An 18,204-nucleotide genomic window follows, 5' to 3' on the forward strand; every position below is an offset into this window, starting at 1 on the left:
ATAAAAGCATTATCAGTTTCAGTGTATGCTCTTCTTCCCGACACTCATTATCGTAGTCTCCGCTTTTTACTTATTGCTTTTCTGGGTGAAGTTTTGTTATTATAGCAGGCAATTTAAGATATGTTGGTCGGGGCGCTCTTCCCAAGCGTCTTTACTCGAGCATGTCAGATGCAGAAGTGTTCTCAGTGTATGCTATACTGAGAGTATTTTGCCACTTAAGATTTCCTTCAGACAGTTCATTTTGAGAAAGAAGATATTGTTTTTTCTCTATGGAGTCTAACTTTGAAAAGAGAGATATACCAACTTCATTTTCCTGTAGGAAATCACTGTCTGACATTGAGGTAAAGTGTTGAAATTACTCTCAGTACTGTGTATATTTAAACTAATATTGTTTTAGTCCTATTCTATACTCAGGCTCCAATGGTCATGGAAAACCTGGAAATGTCATGGAATTTTAAAAATGACATTATCCAGGCCTGGAAAAGTCATGGAATTAGAATTAAATCACTGACCATTTTGGAAAAGTCATAGAATTTTGCCATGTGGAATGAAGTTGTCACAGTAATCTTTGTGGATAGCCTTCAATGTGATGTAACAACAAATTTATTTTATGAAGCTGACAATGTAAAGTGGCTCTTTTTTCAACATTTTTTGATATGTGACGTTTTGTTGACCAGCATGTACATTTATGCATTTTCTCTCATTGGAAAGTTTTAAAATTTCATTTGTATCATCCAATGTCATCCATGAAAATGTGCAGTGAAAATAGTATACATACTGTTATCACTGCTTCTGATTCTATTACCAGGATTTCCATAGACTTTTACCATTGAATTTACAAAACTTTTCCATACAATTTTACCTAAATTTCCAAGACTAGGTTGGATATTGGCCTACATACCGAAATACAGCCACATTATTGAAATTAAATTCTGATGCATTTGATAAGCAAAATAGCTGCTTGAATGCCACACAGGCTCATCTCAAAAACATGAAGGCTGCCCCTCTTTTTGATGATTAAAAAGTTTAGCTTCCTATAGATAAATCGCAATGCAATCTGACATGTGACCGTATTATTTTGAGTTTATATGCATTTATTTCTCATAAAAAAATGTTTTGCTTATAGAAATTTCTGATTAATTGTTTTAGGACCTTGCCTGAACCTAATAAATCAAGGGTGATGGCTGTCATGTCCCATCAGGAAGCTTCCCTCGTCCAAGTACATCAATAATCCAACACAGAGGCCTGCTATGGCTTAAACATGTTTAACAAAAGCCAAAAACAATGTTTATTCAAAACTTTTCCAAAACATTCTATTTATTCCAAACTATTTCCAGACCTGGAAAACATTTTTTTTCTAATATTTTCGAATAACTTTTCCAGGAATTTTATGACTGTGGGAGCCCTGTTTTACTAGTCCCATCTATCTGACATGGATATTACTGGTTCGTGCATACTGAGTGAATTCTAATGAAAGGTGCTGGTGCTGCCGGCTCTGACAGAACAAATGATACTGACTCCTCCGACAACATGAGATACAGTTTCTCTGGCCATTTCTGAAACACAAGAATCTATGTCGAGTTAAGTTGGTCAACACACTGAAATGACACAACATGACACGGTGTTCCTCATACAGTGGATGCCACTATTTGACTACACAGAGCAATGACTCAATGACAAAAAGGGCATGATGGCTCAAGGCTAGCTACCACATGGTAAACATCGGCTGTGTCCACAGTCTATTTCACAAATCAAAGTAGTACAACAACTGACTCCAAGATGGTTTTGGAACATCTCCACCACATTTAATTTGCTGTTTTTTTTCATTCTTCTTTGTTTTTTGTGAAAGAAAAGACAAAACAAAGATAACAAAAAGGTTAATCCTACAAAGAGACATTTTCCTCAGCTTTCTCAAAACTTGCTAACTCATTAATTCCAAATGATCCAAGCCCAATAGTTGTGACACTGAAAGCAATGCATTCATGTGTCAGTCTTTCTGTCTTTGATGAAGAGGGACAAGGGGGTTGGGGTGTGATATGTTGGAGGTCATACATGGTAAATGATGATGAGGGGGGTGGGGGGTGGACTGGCCCTGTCTCTAAAGCCTCCACACTGAAGTCTCTTCGTGGTAGTTGGGGGTTGTGGAGGGCCACCTGGGTCATTGGTCCTTGTTGCTTCCTTCTTCCTCCTCCAGCTGTGCTGGAGCAATCTGGCTAAACAAACAGGTGCCAGGCAGCAAATTGCTGATATGTCCTCTCAGATATCAACTGGATGTTGGGGAAAGATGGGGGGCAATGGGAACAGCAGGTTTACAGTTCTAGCTCGAACTAAGACATACCTTTTGGCAGACTGTCCCATTGGTCATCTTCCATGTTGACAACTACAGGCAACAACTATAACAACTACAACAACAACACTGCTTTTGAAGGGTGACTGTAAGAGTTGTTTCACTATAAAAACTCTGCACTGCTGGAGCTGTGAGGAGCTAGAGCTGAGGTAGCCATTCAGAACATCTAGAAACACGCTTCGTAGGTCACACAACCCTTCTTAACAAGTGATGGAATTCTAACCTGTCAACAGCTCTGAACTGTTCTGCAGATTAGTGAATATACTTGTCTGCCATTAAAACCACAGTGAGTTGAAGACTCCCATTAATTCAGTTTCAGTTAGTCCAGTAGAGGCAAAATCTAGTTGCCCAACATCAGAGAATAGTCACCTGCCATGTTGTTTTCTTGAAAAGCAGCTCCACTGTGAGCAAATGCTGCATGTTGTTAGTGAGAAAACTGCTTTGAAAATGCTTGATTTCAACTTTGACATATTAAATGAACAATATATAAAGTTTCACTGAGACAGGTGTCTATTGTATTTCAGATAAAAACAGAATGGTGGTCTTTCCCTGCATCTAGCATTGAGCCAGGCTAGGCTAAGCACACCGCAAATATGATTAAGATGTACAAGCACACTTAGTGCTTCACTAACAAATATTTGTATTTTAATAATAAATCAAATGAATATGTGTGATGTAAAAAGGCGTAATTCATAGGGATGAACCCATTCTGCAGTTGCCCTCAGCTCTAAATATCAATTTATGCGGCTTTCAAAATAAGTGTTCGCATGTTAGCGTGCATCACATCACATGACAGTGGCATAATCATGACATAATAGTTGGCCTTCATCATCTGATATGATGGACCACCAATCAGAGTTGTGTATACTGAGATATAATCTAAGATAAACAGGATGCTTAAATTGTCTGTTTTATCAACATGGAGGGTAACCAGTGTGCCATTCTCCCCAAAACAGATGTTTGCATCATCACCGCTGCTTTGAAGCAGAAGCACACAACAGATAATGAGCACAACTAGGGGATCAGTTTGTCGAAATTACAAATAAAGCATATCTTCCATCTTCTTCAGGGTGCCCATGCATGTCGACGGCTTCAGATTTCTGATATATCTGCCTCTGCCTAAAATCAAAACTATCTGCATGAGTAGACAGACTAATGGTACTCAGTCTCAGCATTGTTTTGTGATTGGTTTGGCAGATTCAGTCTTTTGAGAGAAGTTGGGTGGGGCTTTAACGGCTGGATCAGATATGAAAAGAGCCCACACACAAGTACTGATGATGAGAACAGTGTCCTACTGTACAAATGAAGAGCTTCAGCATGGATCAGGTATGGAAGTGTGGAGAACAGCAGATGGACTGTTGCTGGTATCTTGCAGCAAGTGGAGTCTCAGGGGAGAAACACTTTGGGAGTCATATTGACACAAAATAATGAGACAGGAGGGGAAGTAGAAGGACTGAGATATATGTGGAGGGAGGATCAATAATAACTACTGAGTGTATTCAAGTCCCAATGGATCAAAAAGGGGGAGAAGGAGGTTTTGTCTGTGGACAAGAATGTGGACGGATACGAGGGCGCTGGACCGTTCATCTAGTAATGGACTGAAAGGAGTCGGATGAGGACGACCAACAGGAGAAGGTAGTGCCAGCACAGCACTGGTTTTGGTATATTGGTTTTGGCTGCAGGTGGTGCATCAGACAAGGTTGAAGGGGGGGGCGGACTGTGGGGCTCCACTAGGGGAGAGGTGGGGGAATCTCTTGTCATGCAGGGGCGGGAAGGTCGAAGAGGTCGTTGAGAAGTCTTCGTCTTAACTGCCGTAATGCATGGTGTTGCTGGGAATGACCATGGGTGAGGCCATGGAAATGGCAGCACCGCCCATGGTAAACTGGTTGGTGACAGGATAGTAAGTACCGCTGCTGCTGGGCCCCGACTGGCCTGTAGTTGCGCCTGGAGGGGCAAACAAAGCATTACATTTAACAATCCCACTGAAAATGTTTCCATGATACAAATTTAATGTTTCTGTTTCTGTTTTTATAGAGTGACAGGTGCACCTACCTTGGACTATTCCTGTGCTCATGATGGAGCCCATCCTGGAGTGAGTGTGGTTTACAATTCCAGTGTTCACTGTCGCCAATCAGAGAGGAAAGCACAGTTAATGGCATGTACAGAACTACAACAGATTTGAGCCTGTTGCTGCCTGTTGTAACTACAAAACATAGGAAGAGCCCCTCATACCACAAACCATTTGTTGCATCGGCCATCTAGTTTTGGCATAAACTTTCCAAACAAAAATCCACTTTTATCATTCAGACATTATAGGATAGGACATGGTTGCCTGCTAATGATGTTGTTTCCACATTCTAAAGCATGCAGTCTCTCTATAATTTTTTATTATATTAACGTGACAAAGTGAGTATTAGTGTTTATCTATTTATTCTACATTTTCATATTTTCCTTTCTGTTTGTGTATGTATGTCACCATTCTTGTATTTAACTTTCAGTGCAACCAAGGGCTGATCAGGTGTCCTGCATTATGCGGAGCATACACAGCATTTTTAGCCAGGAGCTGACTTTGCCTAGCTCATATGTTTGTTGATATGGCTCAGCTTTGTGACAAAATAGAAAACTTGATGTTACCAAATTTACATGAAGTGTATGAGAATAATATTCCTCTGAGGTGACCATCTTGAGTTTTATTTTGATTATTGCGTTCATTTTGGTGATAAGCCATGGCCAAGCTAAAATCTGATACAAGTTGCAGATAAGCATCTTTGTAGATTTCATAATAAAGTAGAAATGTGTATGGAGATGTGTGCTACATTACATAGAAAAGTTATACACATACTAGGATAATACATTTACTTTTAAAAGTTTTTCTAAAAATTCCATGTGTTTTAAAAGCGGATACACAAATGCCTTTTTGATTCACTAATTGAAAGTAAATTCACAAATACCTGAAAGTTGTAAATGTCAGATAATCACAAATGCTTTTCATTGACAGGTAAATTATATCAGTGTTTTCATTGTCAGTGTATACACACATACACAAACACACATATATATCTGTGTATTTGAAGATTCATTTTACATTTGCAAAATTATTTTGCACGTGACGTGAGATATGCCGGGACTATTTGGGATTTAGGAGCATTATTTGGGCATGTATACGGCGTATAAGAGTATGACTCTCAATTATGGTAAATGGTCTGCACTTGTAAAGCGCTTTTCTAGTCTGTTTGGCCACTCAAGGCGCTGTCACACTCCTACACTCACCCGTTTACACATTCACACGGTGGCTGAGGCCATGCAAGGTGAGACACTCTCACATTCCAATGATGCAGCATCAAGAGCAATGTGGGGTTCAGTATCTTGCCCAAGGATACTTGGACATGTTGCCTGGAGGAGCTGGGGATTGAACCACTGACCTTCTGATTAAGAGGACCGCCCGCTCTACCTCGGAGCCACAGTCGCCCCAATATTATGGGCAGGGCTGTGCTTTGGTCAGGGATATGATGTACTCAAACAAACTCACCAACAGTTTGCATTCCCAAAAGAAAAGTCCCCATTTTTGGTCAGAAGGAGAAACACATCTGCTTTTAAATTTTATGAAAGACTTGGATATCAATAGGTTTTTGGATATGCACAAATATTGCAGCACTGACCTTTCAAGAAGGTAAAGAAAGGAAAGACAGTCCAACAAGTCTGCCACCAGTTGGAAACTGGTATAAAAATCCTACTTTGATGTGAAAAAGCAAAATGACAAGCAACTCCAGCTATTCTACTTCTCCATATTGTGACATGATAAACGATATGTTAGGACACGTTAATCAGAGTACACCGGGCTATATGTAAATGGGAATGTCAGTGGAATATCACTGGCACTCTGTAATCAGTGGACAAGGAAACAGCTTAGTAGATATATTGTCTTTTTAGGAATAAAAGAAAAAAAACGACTATGCATGTAAACTAATTGCAAGGAGCTGAAATATCAGTGGAAGAGAAAGGTGAGAGGTGAAAGTACTTTAACTGTAGTCTGCAGATGAGATTAAAGCTGTTGAAATACCATTAATGGTTCAAAGGGAGAAGTATGTACAACACAGTGACACAAAGGGATTACACATCTTACATTTACTCGTCTGATTCTCATCTCCTGCCCCTTCACCAGCACTTACACTTCACATGACAATGCTTTCATTCAGTTAAACTAACTTGTTGGAGCCTTGTGGTGGGGAAGATACTAAGTCATAGAGTGCTGCAGTGGCCACTACAGAGCACAACATCAAACCTCAGCTGCTCTCATGCTGGGCTACACAATGTCTCTGTAGCTCTCCACTACATTAAGTACCATGAGGTGTTGAGGAGTCAGGGATAGTGTGATTCGTACCCAGGGGGATGAGGTTGTTGTGAGACACTGATGGGCCGCTGCCAATAACTGTGCTGAGGTCATAAGCTGCAGGCATCCCTGGAAGAGACAGACACAAAACAAACCAGTCAACACTGTTTTTATCAGAGTCTCATTACTTATAGCTCTTCTTGGTGCAAGGCCTGTGACAACATGTGACTTGTGGGTCATTAAAAATGTCATTTGGCCACCAAAATTAGGGACTTGGTGGCCCTGTAACCAGTGCATAGATTTTAATAATACCTTGATACTGGACCATAGATGACACCTATTTATTAAAATGTAGCTGCTCGCCTGACGCATGCACCAAAAACAAAACAAAACAAAACAAAAAAAAAAGGCTTGCTAGCTTATGGGTTTACTACTGCTGCATACTGCCTACTGAATGCAAAGTGTTTCTTCCGCTCACCTCATAGACTGTACATTGTGATGATGTCACAGATTTTTAAATTGCTTTTCTCAGCTTTACAAATAAAACCCAGCATGGCTCAAAAAAATCAGATTACTTGTTGTTGGAGGTGTCCTGCCAACAGTTTAAAGACCTCTCTTTCACAGAAGCGATCCATGGGGAAAATGCTTTATGGTCCACTGGAAAAAACTGGCTGGCTAAATATAAAATGGTACTTTTTTCATGGATGTCTGTCCCACATCTCACCTGCTTACGGTAGGGGTAGGAATCAAAGGGTAACTTCCGATACTATCACCATTCTTGGCCCACGATAGTGATTCTATCTCAATATCACTATTCTCGATATACTGTATGTAGGGCTGGGCGATATTGAAAAAAAGTCTTATCACGATAATCTTTTTCATATCAGTTGATATATATCACAATATACATCAAATCAATATTTCTGTCAAGCTTAAAGATTCCCTCTTACTCTTAAGTGAGATATGAAGACATCATAGTTCACTGACACAGTTTCATTTGACCATAGTGTTTTAATGTGATAAACATATGATTTATTATCTATTCAAGCACATTGTGGTGATAAAAGGCCAACCTCTCTTGACTGCAGGACTCTGACTTCAACTTCTGTGAAACCTATGTGCTGTTAACAATTTTACTCAGGAATTAAAAACTTTTGAGTAGGCCAACTTCTCCTGGAGCTGCCAACAGCCTGCCAACATGCCCAGTGAGAGAAAGGGTGAAAATAAGGTCATGTGCTTGTGGCCCCAGGCCCCCAAAACATTACATCTGTAATAATAATGAGAGCTCAGCAGGAGCCTCTGGATGAGCCACGGAGTGATGCGCCCTGCTGTTTCTAAATAATTTCTCCAAAGTCTGATTAAACCTGAAACTGCTGTCAGACCATCAGCTGTTTGATTGGCCATAATGAAACGCTGTGGAAGCACATACGACTTGTTTGTCCAACACTCAGCTGTTTTAGAGTCAAAGTCATTCACTGCATTTGTTTTGGTGTGGCGCTATTCTTATTATGATTGGCTGTTTGTGTTGTCTGTCAAAACATGGCTGAAATGTGTTCTATCGACATTCTATCGACTACGTCTCATATTTTAATCAAGGAAAAGTTATTTTGCGATTGATATTATTAATATTTTATTGCCCAGCCCTAGTTGTATGACAATTTATTACAATAGATCATAATATCCGTGACTAAAGAGGAAAAAACTCCTGAAAAGGCAAAGGCTGTAACTATGCATTTATTCATAACACTGGGGTGTCAGTTTCACAGAATTTGACAACTCAGGTGAAACAACACAAAAAAAAGTGCACAGTCTTAGCATAGTGCCTATTACACAAACTGCCAGAAAGTACCGCATTGTGAAATTGCTGCGATGCTGCTGCAGGGCTGCCTGCTGCCCTAACTTCTGTATTTCCACAATTAAAAGCACATACTCCACTCATTTATGAAGCCCTGCAAGCCACTGTATTGTCAACAACAGTCCTGCAAGTATTTCACAATAAAAGCCTTGTGTTCAACTGATGGAATTCTTGGAACTGGGCTTTAATTTTTAAACAGAAACAGGAAAGGTTGAGTAAAACAGATTATGCATTTCATGTCTCTATGGGCCCAATGACACAGAAGCAACACTGATCATCTTGGTCATTTTATACACTACATTTGAGTGTTTTTGGCTTTATGCATCACTGAGCAACTTTCATAGGAAAGAACAGGGCCCTGAATGCTGAAGTCCATGAAAAACAAAATTGGAATTACTAAAATCAAATTCCATACTTTTTAATATTGTTCTGTTGTGTAGGAACTGTTTATAACAAACTATGTATGTATTAGTATCTGTTTACAGAAAATGTAAAATGTGTGTTATACTAACTCCCAGTCCTGTGGTGTGACGTCCTCCTGTCTGCCACACAAGGGCTGGTCACTGTGATTAGTCTGAGCACCACGCATTAAAATTATATATTATATGCTATATATAAATACATTTGTCACTTTTCCCTAGTGGTCTGATTGAGGCATAACATTTGTTGCTAGTGGCTTTTTAGAAATAAAATTGCTATGGGCCTGCAATCACACAGCATTTTTTTTGCTGTTTGTACTTTCTACTTTGTTCTACTGTTTCATATTCGCTTCAAATCAATACCGTCTGCAAGTCACTCCAAAAGATAAGCCAATATTTCCTGTTTTGGCTGCCTCACAATAAAAGCTATTAAATAACAAAAGAATGTGGGACTTTTATTGTGGATTATTTGTAGGAAATGAAACATCTGGTTTTACAGCCACTTAACTCAAGACAAGCACAACACATAATAGTCAGTGTGTGTGTGTGATTCATTCTAAAGCAGTAGCTTTACGTTCTATTTTTTATATTCAGCACTATTTAAAACAGACTTGAGGTTGTTTTTTATTGTTGTAAGAAGAGATTTTTAAGTCCAGCACTTTGACATAATGTATGTCATGATAATGTGGTCTGTTTACCCTGTCTGGACAGCAAGCACATCAGATGTACAGTACTTTCTCACTTGAGCATCTCAGAGTGCCATTATGCTTTTTTTTGAAAAGATAAGAATTGTGTGAGAGAACTGTGATCTCAATTCTTGGTAAAATTCTTGTGATTCACATTTTAGCAAGAATTGTGCAGTCCTATTCCCTACAAGGAGCTGGTGTATGCAGCTGTCAAGAGAAAATGCTGCATCCTGTGTCTTTTTTCAGAGTGCTCCACCTTTTTTGTGCAGCCGCTCTCAGCACCTCTGGTTGAAAATCTCTGAACTTTCAGAAAGGTGCTGATGATGTCACTGCTGCTCCTTTAGCTAAGTCCTCCACAAATTCCTAAAAAAGTTTTACAAATATAGCCTTAAAAAAAATGGATTCTCTCCACTAAACTGATAAGGGGCTTTAAATTTAAAATGGATACAGAAAGTGTTGAGTTTGAAATTACTGAGTGATGCAGTACATATAATAGGGGAAACAGGAGCGGATTAAAAATAAAAATAGAAACATTCCAAGGGAATGAAAAATAAAGGCCTGTGTTGGTTTCAAATGAAGCTGGTACCCTCTGTTGTTGTGGTAAGTAAATGCCCTGACACTATTTGTTGAGTTTATGGAATGTTTGTCTGTACAACTTCTCCATTGTGAAGAATTAAAACCAACAGATCCACAGAGGATGCCATATCTACTGCTCTTCACTCAGTCCTCACTCACCTGAAGAATGAGAACAGCTACATCAGGATGCTGTTTGTTGACTTCAGCTCAGCATTCAACACTTTCCTCCCATAAGGCTGATTAGAAAACGTAACACTTTGGGCTTGATTACAACACTCTGCAACTGGATACTGGACTTCCTCACATGCAGACCCCATAGAATTTGTATTGGCAGCTTCTTTCCCTTGGCTGTGAGACTCGTCAACTACTCCTTTGACGTGAAAAGATGTAGCAGGATTTAGGGTAAACATTTATTTAATTTCTTCTTAACCCACATTTAGGAAAAATTACAATAAATGTAGCTTGTAATTAACTTTCTTTGCTAGCTCTTTGCTCAGTGCATCTGCTATTTGAAGCCAGCTTTTTTTCTTTTACTCTGTGCTGGTAAATTTAGTCCATGGAGAAATTATGAAAAATGCTGGGGTGTTTTTGCCATACAGTTGTCCATGGCAGCAGATTGCTCTGTGGTTCTTTTGGTCAAAGAGACAGCTGTGACAGAAAGAAAAAAAAATGAACATGCTAGACTTTCTGTCAGGATGTCGGGAGGAGTCCAAGGCTCCTGTGTCAGTTGTTGTCTACCATGATGCTACATGGGATAAAATGATTATCGGTTACAACTAGAGATGGATGATATTGGATTTTTGCTGATACATATCCAATATGCTGTTACACAACAACTCATTTGGCTGGTAACTGATTCCACTATCGATAAATCAGCTATTTCTCCACTTGACTCATCAGACCAGGCAACAATTTTCCAATGATCCATTGTCTAATTTTGGTGAGCCTCACTTTCCTATTCTTAGCTGACAGCAGAGGCACCCACTCTCTTCTGCTGCTGTGGTCTATCTGCTTCAAGGTTCCAAGTGTTGTGCATTCAGAAAAGCTATTCTGCATACCTCGGTTGTAACGAGTGGTTATTTGAGTTACTCTTGCCTTGCTATCATCAACAAGGCATTTGTTGATACCAGAGGGGTCATGATATTCTCTGTAAACCCTAGAGATGTAGCAGTTGCACAAATACTCAGACCAGCAGGCCCGGCACGAACAATATTTGTGTTTTATATATATGTATTTCTCTGCCAATGGACCAAGTTCCTACGAAAACTGCCTGTCCTTTTTGGTTATTACTGTTGTTAGTTGCCAGTGTAAAATGTGCACAGAACCAATATAAAAATGAATTGATATTCCCAACCTGTAAATAAATACTCTGCAATGCAACATGTACATAATTTTATTAATAATGTGTAGAAACACAGGACTGGTTTAATCTAGCAGTGTTTCTGTGTGTTCACCTGATACAGCCATCCCCTGACTCATGCTGTAGGCTGTCCCCGTGTTCCACATGTTCTCGGACGGGGAGGTGTAGTGTGAGCCAGGAGGGGGATTAGGGGTGGTGCCTGTATACCTGCACATACATACACACACGTTTAACAAGCGAGAGACAGACAGTGCTCCCTGTCTCACAGGTTTAATGGTGCAATCCACATCCAGCCGTGTTACTAGGATAAAGAGATCAACTCACCTGAAAAAGGGGTTCTTCAAGTCCAGGAGGTTGCTGGACTTTGATCCTGTCTGGTCCACCTGGGCAACAATACTGATGTCGTAGCTTTGTCTGTTGAGAAGGAGATCAGCAATGTATGATTTGACAATAGATACAAATCACAGAATATATTATAATTATGCTTATATTTTGTGTCATTTATATTTGATTTGTACTTTTTGTTTTCATCCATGTCAGAGGCTTTACCAGCAAGAGTCTGATTTGGTGATACAGTAGGGAGCCCTCTGACCTTAAAGGAGTAGTTTGGCTATTTGGGAAAGACACTTATTCTCTTTAATGTCAAGTATTACATGAGGTGATAACCTACACAGTAAGTATAAGGCAGCAAACAGTCGCTAAGCTAAGCACAAAGCATGGAGACAGGAGGACACAGAAATCCACGGGGAACAAAATCCACCTCTAAAGCTCAGTAAGTAATACAACATATCTCACTTTTTAATATTTAAAAAAAATGACAAAGGAAAAATGACACAGGACAAAAAAATACTATAAACATTTGGATTCTTGAAATGGAACCAAAGCAGAACAATGAAGTGTTTCCTGTGGAATGATGAATGAATGGCCTCATGTGTAGTGGGAAAGATCATCATTAGTCTATTATTAAATTCCTTATGAAGCTGACTGTATTACACAAAAACGCTGAGATTTTTAGGGAGGCTTTCAGTGTAGCACTGAATCCACACAGAACCTGGAGGGACTTCAATCCTATTAGCTACAGAGGGACTTCAATAAGGTAATGGCTACGATGTGTAATTAGGGTGCCTGCATTGCGTAGCAGTGCAAGGAACTTATTACTATTCGTTGCAACACATAGTACACACTAAATGCGTATACTAGTACCCCCAGACTGTCCCACAGTAGTCAGCCGTTGCTATCTGTTATTCGTCATATTCGTCTGTTATTCATCATACTTATTAGGGTGCCTGCACTGCATTAGTACACACTAAACGCGTATAGTAGTACTCCCAAACTGTCCCACTGTAGGGGCCACTTGAACTGCAGTCAGCCGTAGCTATGTGTTACACGTCATACTTATTATGGTGCCTGCACTGCGTAGCAGTGCAAGGAACCTATTACTATTCGTTGCGGCACATACCCGAAATACCTGAAAAGGTTGTGAGATGTTTGGATCTACTGTTTGTGAGTTACAAAGAGGCATGGCTTCACGACAAATTCAACTCAGGCAGTTTAGGAATAGAATGTCTTTGTGAGTCCAAAAATATCAAACAACATCATCCGCATACATAGTGATTTTATGCTGTTGATCATTTAAAAGGAGTCCTCTAATAGGAGTGTCTTGTCTAATGGTTGCAGCTAGGGGCTTCATAGATAGGGCAAATAATAATGGACTTAAGGGGCAACCCTGCCTGGTTTTCTTGTTCAATACCAAAATTATTGGACCTGAGCCCATTAGTAACTACAGCTGAAAGAGGTGAAGTATATAAGATCTGAATCCATTTCATAAATACTTCCCCCTGACCAAATTTGTGAAGTGTAGAGAATAGATAGTACCATTCCAGCCTATCAAAGCTTTCTCTGCATCGAGAGAAATTACCAAAGATTCTGGGCTGTACATTGAGGAGTGTTGAATTATGTAAAGTAGTCATCTTTCATTATGTGAAGAATATCTCCCAAGTATAAAACCAGTTTGATCATTAGCAATAACAGAGTGGACAACATGTTTTAAACGTGAAGCCAGGACCTTCACTAGCAACTTCAAGTCTAGATTAAAAACAGAGATACGCCTGTACGAAGAGCGCTTCTCAGGCGGTTTACCCTTTTTTAATACCAAGGAAATATTAGCCTCCATTAAATATGGAGGGAGAGTGCAAGCTTCAAACGAGAACTGCAGCATTTCAAATAGAGGGCTGACCAACGTTTTATAAAATTCTGCACTAAATCTGTCAGGGCCCAGGGCTTTATTGTTAGGCAGTAATTGGAAAAAATACTGTTAATTTCTTTATTATTATAGTTAAGTGTGCTGGTCGAATCTCTAAAATATGAAATATTCTGATTGTAAGTTCTGTTTCGAAAGGATAGCTAAATAGCGAATAGGTTTATTAGCTAATTGGTGCATCCTTTGTCTCATGAAAAACATTGATTTTTCAGCCTTCTTTGTTAGTAAAGTCTCTAAGGCGGTCTTATTCATTTGTATTTCATTTCTAAATTCCTCTGATGGAGATAAATTGTATTTAGCCTGGAGTTCATGAAGTTCTAGCTCAAGTTTCTTTTGCTCTGTTCAACTTTGTTTTTTTTAAGCCCAGCTGTATAAAATATAATCAGACCTCGAGTATAAGCTTTCATGGTATGCCACAGTGGACCAGGGGAGACATCTGGAGTCTTGTTTACTTTAAAAAATAGTTCAGATCTTCTTTTAGGAATTTTTTAAAATGAGGGATCATGATTCAGAAAGGTGCTGTATTTCCAAGGTACCAACTTTGAGACCCAAGATTCAAGTTACTTGAGTAACATTAACATTAAGTACATTACTAGACACATGAGCTGATATAATAATATTGCCAATACTACAGCTCTTAACGTTAGCTAGTGAGATTTTAGGGGTGTGAACAAGGTCGATTCGGCTGTTTGTTTTATGTGCCCCTGAGTGAAATGTAAATTCATTGACATTTGGATTCAAAAACCGCCAGGTATCAATTAGACAGAGTTCACAGATGGTATCTGAAACAGCTTTCGCCCTTTTTGACAGTGGGTTTTGCACTGGTGGAGATTTATCCATCACACAAGAAAAGTCGCAGTTAAAGTCACCTGCTATCACTGTGCTGTCACCAACCCAATCGCCAAATAGAGAGAAAACATGAGATATAAAATCTTATATTGTCTGCCCAAGACAGTTCCAAGACATGCTCAGTGGAAACCGAGATTACCATATACTTGCAACTTTTGCCTATTGAAGTTGTTAAACTCTGAAATATTTGCGTTTCTTATATATATATATATATATATATATATATATGTGTGTGTGTGTGTGTGTGTGTGTGTGTGTGTATACATATTTCTGTATGTATACATACAGAAATATGTATCTGTATGTTCTGGCTGTATTTTGTAAAAAGACTACTAAGAAATAAATATGTATTATATTATCATTATAACCTTAAAAAAAGTTTACAGTGGCCCAAGACATTGCACAGTACTGAATACCATCAGAATTAATGCTAAATGACTGCGTGATGTTGTAAAAGCCAATGAGTAATCATTGGTTAGTTACTTTAATTATCAGCTAATCATGACTGTTATTTTTGCCATCATCCTGCAGCCCTAACTGTGACCCACACAGTCACTTTAGTGTCCACTGGAGATGGCAGAGGAAGAGCACCCAGGTTTTACAGACTGCCTGAGACATGTCTCTCAGCTCTAACCAAAGTAGCGTTACACACCTTCTCCATGTTTGGGTTGGACTCATCTCATGTCCAGGGCTTTTCCCTGCAGTGCCAAAGTGTGTCGCTTTGTGCCTAACGCATATGAAAGTGATAGCAATGTGGAGAGTACTAGGACAAGAAAACAATTATAATACAATAATAATATCAATGCTCAGTTTTTTATCTTATTTACATTTTTTACAGCTAGATGGTGGCTTGATTGATTTCATTGATTGATTTAAGTCTTGTGACTTGTGACTTTCTCCGGTGTGGTTACCATAGTATTATTATCATTTTTATTTACAGTCGCTGTGGATCTCAGCCTGTATTTGTAGTAATGAAATAAGCGCCACCAGATGGCAGGAAGCTCATTGATTTGCCGCATGCAACCAGAGCACGTAAACTATGCAAGTCACTGAATTCTCTACAAGAAGTTTCTGCAAAATGTCAAAATATATGCCTTTTTAGAAAATGAAGGGATTCTCTCCACCAAAACAATAGGGGGTTTTTACTTTTAAATGGGTACAGGAAGTGTCGAGTTTGAAATGACGACGTGATGCATTCAATTTAAAAGGGCAAACAGGAGCAGGTTGAAAATAAAAATGGAAACACACAGAGGTAATGAGAGATAAAGGCCTGTGTCTAATGTAGTCTGTTTCAAATGAAGCTGGTATCTTCTGTGGTTGTGATAAAAGCCCAAACACTAGGTGTGAAATTTATGGTTTGTTTGTCTATCCAATCCTTCTCCACTGACATTTTTCTCTAGCTTGATGCTAATGGTACTACTCTGGGTTGTTGTAGTGCTGCAGCTTTTTTTCATGCCAGAATTTTTCTTATTTAATCAGTTGTGGTAAATGTTCAACATTCTGTTTCTCTCACTCTGTCTCTTGGGACTTGCTGCCAACAAAAACAATCTCAATCCACTGCAATCCAGCCGGGCCAATCAGCTGGGCTCTGTAACTAAATAATGTCATCAGCCAATTGGGGACTGCCTTATAGTGCATGATGTAGCATGCAGGCCGCTGCTTTCAGAGCAGTAATGGCAGCACACACAGCAACAAGTGCTAACTTTAGCATTAGCAGAGTAAACACAACGATAAATAAAGTTAAATCAGTGACAGAGTCAATAATAATTAATCAACAACAAGAGTAAGCACAAAGCGACTTTCTCTGAGGTAATTGGACCTGTTGGTGATGAAGAAGATGTTTCCCAGTACAAATCCAGTGTTTATAGTTGTTTGGCCACTGATGGAAGAGCAGGGTCACTGCCTTGCAGATCAGTGTTCACAAAGCTTCAGACAGACAACAAAGATGTTGCCAGCTGGTATTCAGCAGTCCAGAGGCAGCTGATTGCTGAATGAAAAATGGTGAAGTAACATTATACTGTCAACACCAGTGTATTATAAAAGCCTCATGGGGATTGTTGTCGACGAGTTACTGGTTACATACAAAGGGTAAACATATAGAAGTTGTATTTTTTAGACGTCACTATCTGACTGAAATCAAATTTGTGTCATAGAAGTTCAGACACTAGTGCTAACGTCAGGATTGGCTGAAGGAGTTTGTCTGTCAAAGCGAGTAACGCCCACTCATTGAAATCGTTTGGGATGGCAGAGAGTCCAGACTGAGACACAGAGAAACAAAATATTGAGCTCACATCATCATGATGGTCTCACCAGGCAAGTAAATTTAGTCCCTCAAGGAAATGTCAAAAAGACTGAGGTGTTGTTGCCAATTAGCTCTCTACAGCAGCAGATTGCTGTGTAGTCCTACTGGAAAAAGTAATGGCTGTGACAAAAAGAGTCGAGATGCTATGAAAAAAATCAATCAAAATAAAAAAGAAAAAAAAACAAACACGTCAGACATTCTGTCAGGATATTGTGAGGACTTCCATATGCAGCATCTGTGGTTTTCTACTATGACACTACACAAGATAAAACAATCTACTACGCACATGACACTCATTATCACTCACAATCCAAGCAGACATCTTAAGACAGCTGTGTCAGGCTGTAATCAGGCTGATATCATGTAGCCTGAACCTGGTATAAGACAGTAAGCCACAAACTCGAAACATCCTATAACTTGTCCATGCCTTGATCTTAACTACAGCTTTTGTATGTACCCATACCATCTACAAAAATAAATATGCTTTGAACATGAATGCACACGTTTGTCGCTATTGTTCTTTTATGCCCATGACTTCTTTATTTCCACTTTTTTTTATCATTAGTTAGATCTTTATTTTTAATTTTCTCTGCAATTTGCCCTTAATGTTCTGAATGACCAAAGACCATAATATGCAGCATTTGACTGTGGACCACCATGCTTAAGCCCAGAGTATTGAAGCAGCATACCTCTTATTGGCCACCAGCATGGCAGTGCCGGACAGCGTATCCCCAGCCTTGGTGAAGAGGGGAGACTGCAGCAGACAGCGTACCTGGTACCAGTGAGTGAGAGGCTCTGTGGGTGCTGTGGACAGCCACACTGTCATCCTGCAGAGCAGTTGTGAAAGGTCAAAACAACTTTGTGGGACAATAAACATCTTAAATAAAAAAGTTAAAAGTTTAAGTTTTCATCATCATCACAAGAACATACACCATCAACAAATTGCAACACTAACAGAAATGCATACATATTTTAAAGCTTTAAGGGTATGAATGTGTATGTAGTCATGAGTATGGGTGAGGTGTTCTTAGGCTTGTGCGTGAGTGTACTTGTTTATGTGAATATATTTAGATTTCCTCTATATTTTTTTAACGCTGCAATCTGGACTGCTCTAGTGAAATTTCATAATATAGCCTATAATGACAGTAAAGGCCTATCTATCTATCTATGAGTAAGAAAAAAACTATTTTATTCATTCATGTGTTATTCATGTCCAAAAT

The 18,204-nt window shown here is 39.2% G+C and overlaps 1 protein-coding gene across 1 annotated transcript in view; it reads right to left on the reverse strand.

The window, feature by feature from the left end:
* Window positions 1-1,249: 1,249 nt before the first annotated feature.
* carm1 (coactivator-associated arginine methyltransferase 1) overlaps window positions 1,250-18,204 on the reverse strand; it is a 55,657-nt gene continuing 38,702 nt past the window's right edge. Inside the window, exons 11-16 of the mRNA XM_042504478.2 lie at window positions 17,674-17,811; window positions 11,898-11,987; window positions 11,668-11,780; window positions 6,729-6,806; window positions 4,400-4,468; window positions 1,250-4,291 (exon numbers count right to left, since the gene is read on the reverse strand). Coding sequence (XP_042360412.1) covers window positions 4,152-4,291; window positions 4,400-4,468; window positions 6,729-6,806; window positions 11,668-11,780; window positions 11,898-11,987; window positions 17,674-17,811 — 628 coding nt within the window. The 3' untranslated portion in view covers window positions 1,250-4,151. The remainder of the gene's footprint in view (window positions 4,292-4,399; window positions 4,469-6,728; window positions 6,807-11,667; window positions 11,781-11,897; window positions 11,988-17,673; window positions 17,812-18,204) is intronic.

The sequence above is a fragment of the Plectropomus leopardus genome, chromosome 18 (assembly GCF_026936395.1).
Source record: "Plectropomus leopardus strain MGB_pleo_1.0 chromosome 18, ASM2693639v1, whole genome shotgun sequence".
Lineage (NCBI taxonomy): Eukaryota > Metazoa > Chordata > Actinopteri > Perciformes > Serranidae > Plectropomus > Plectropomus leopardus.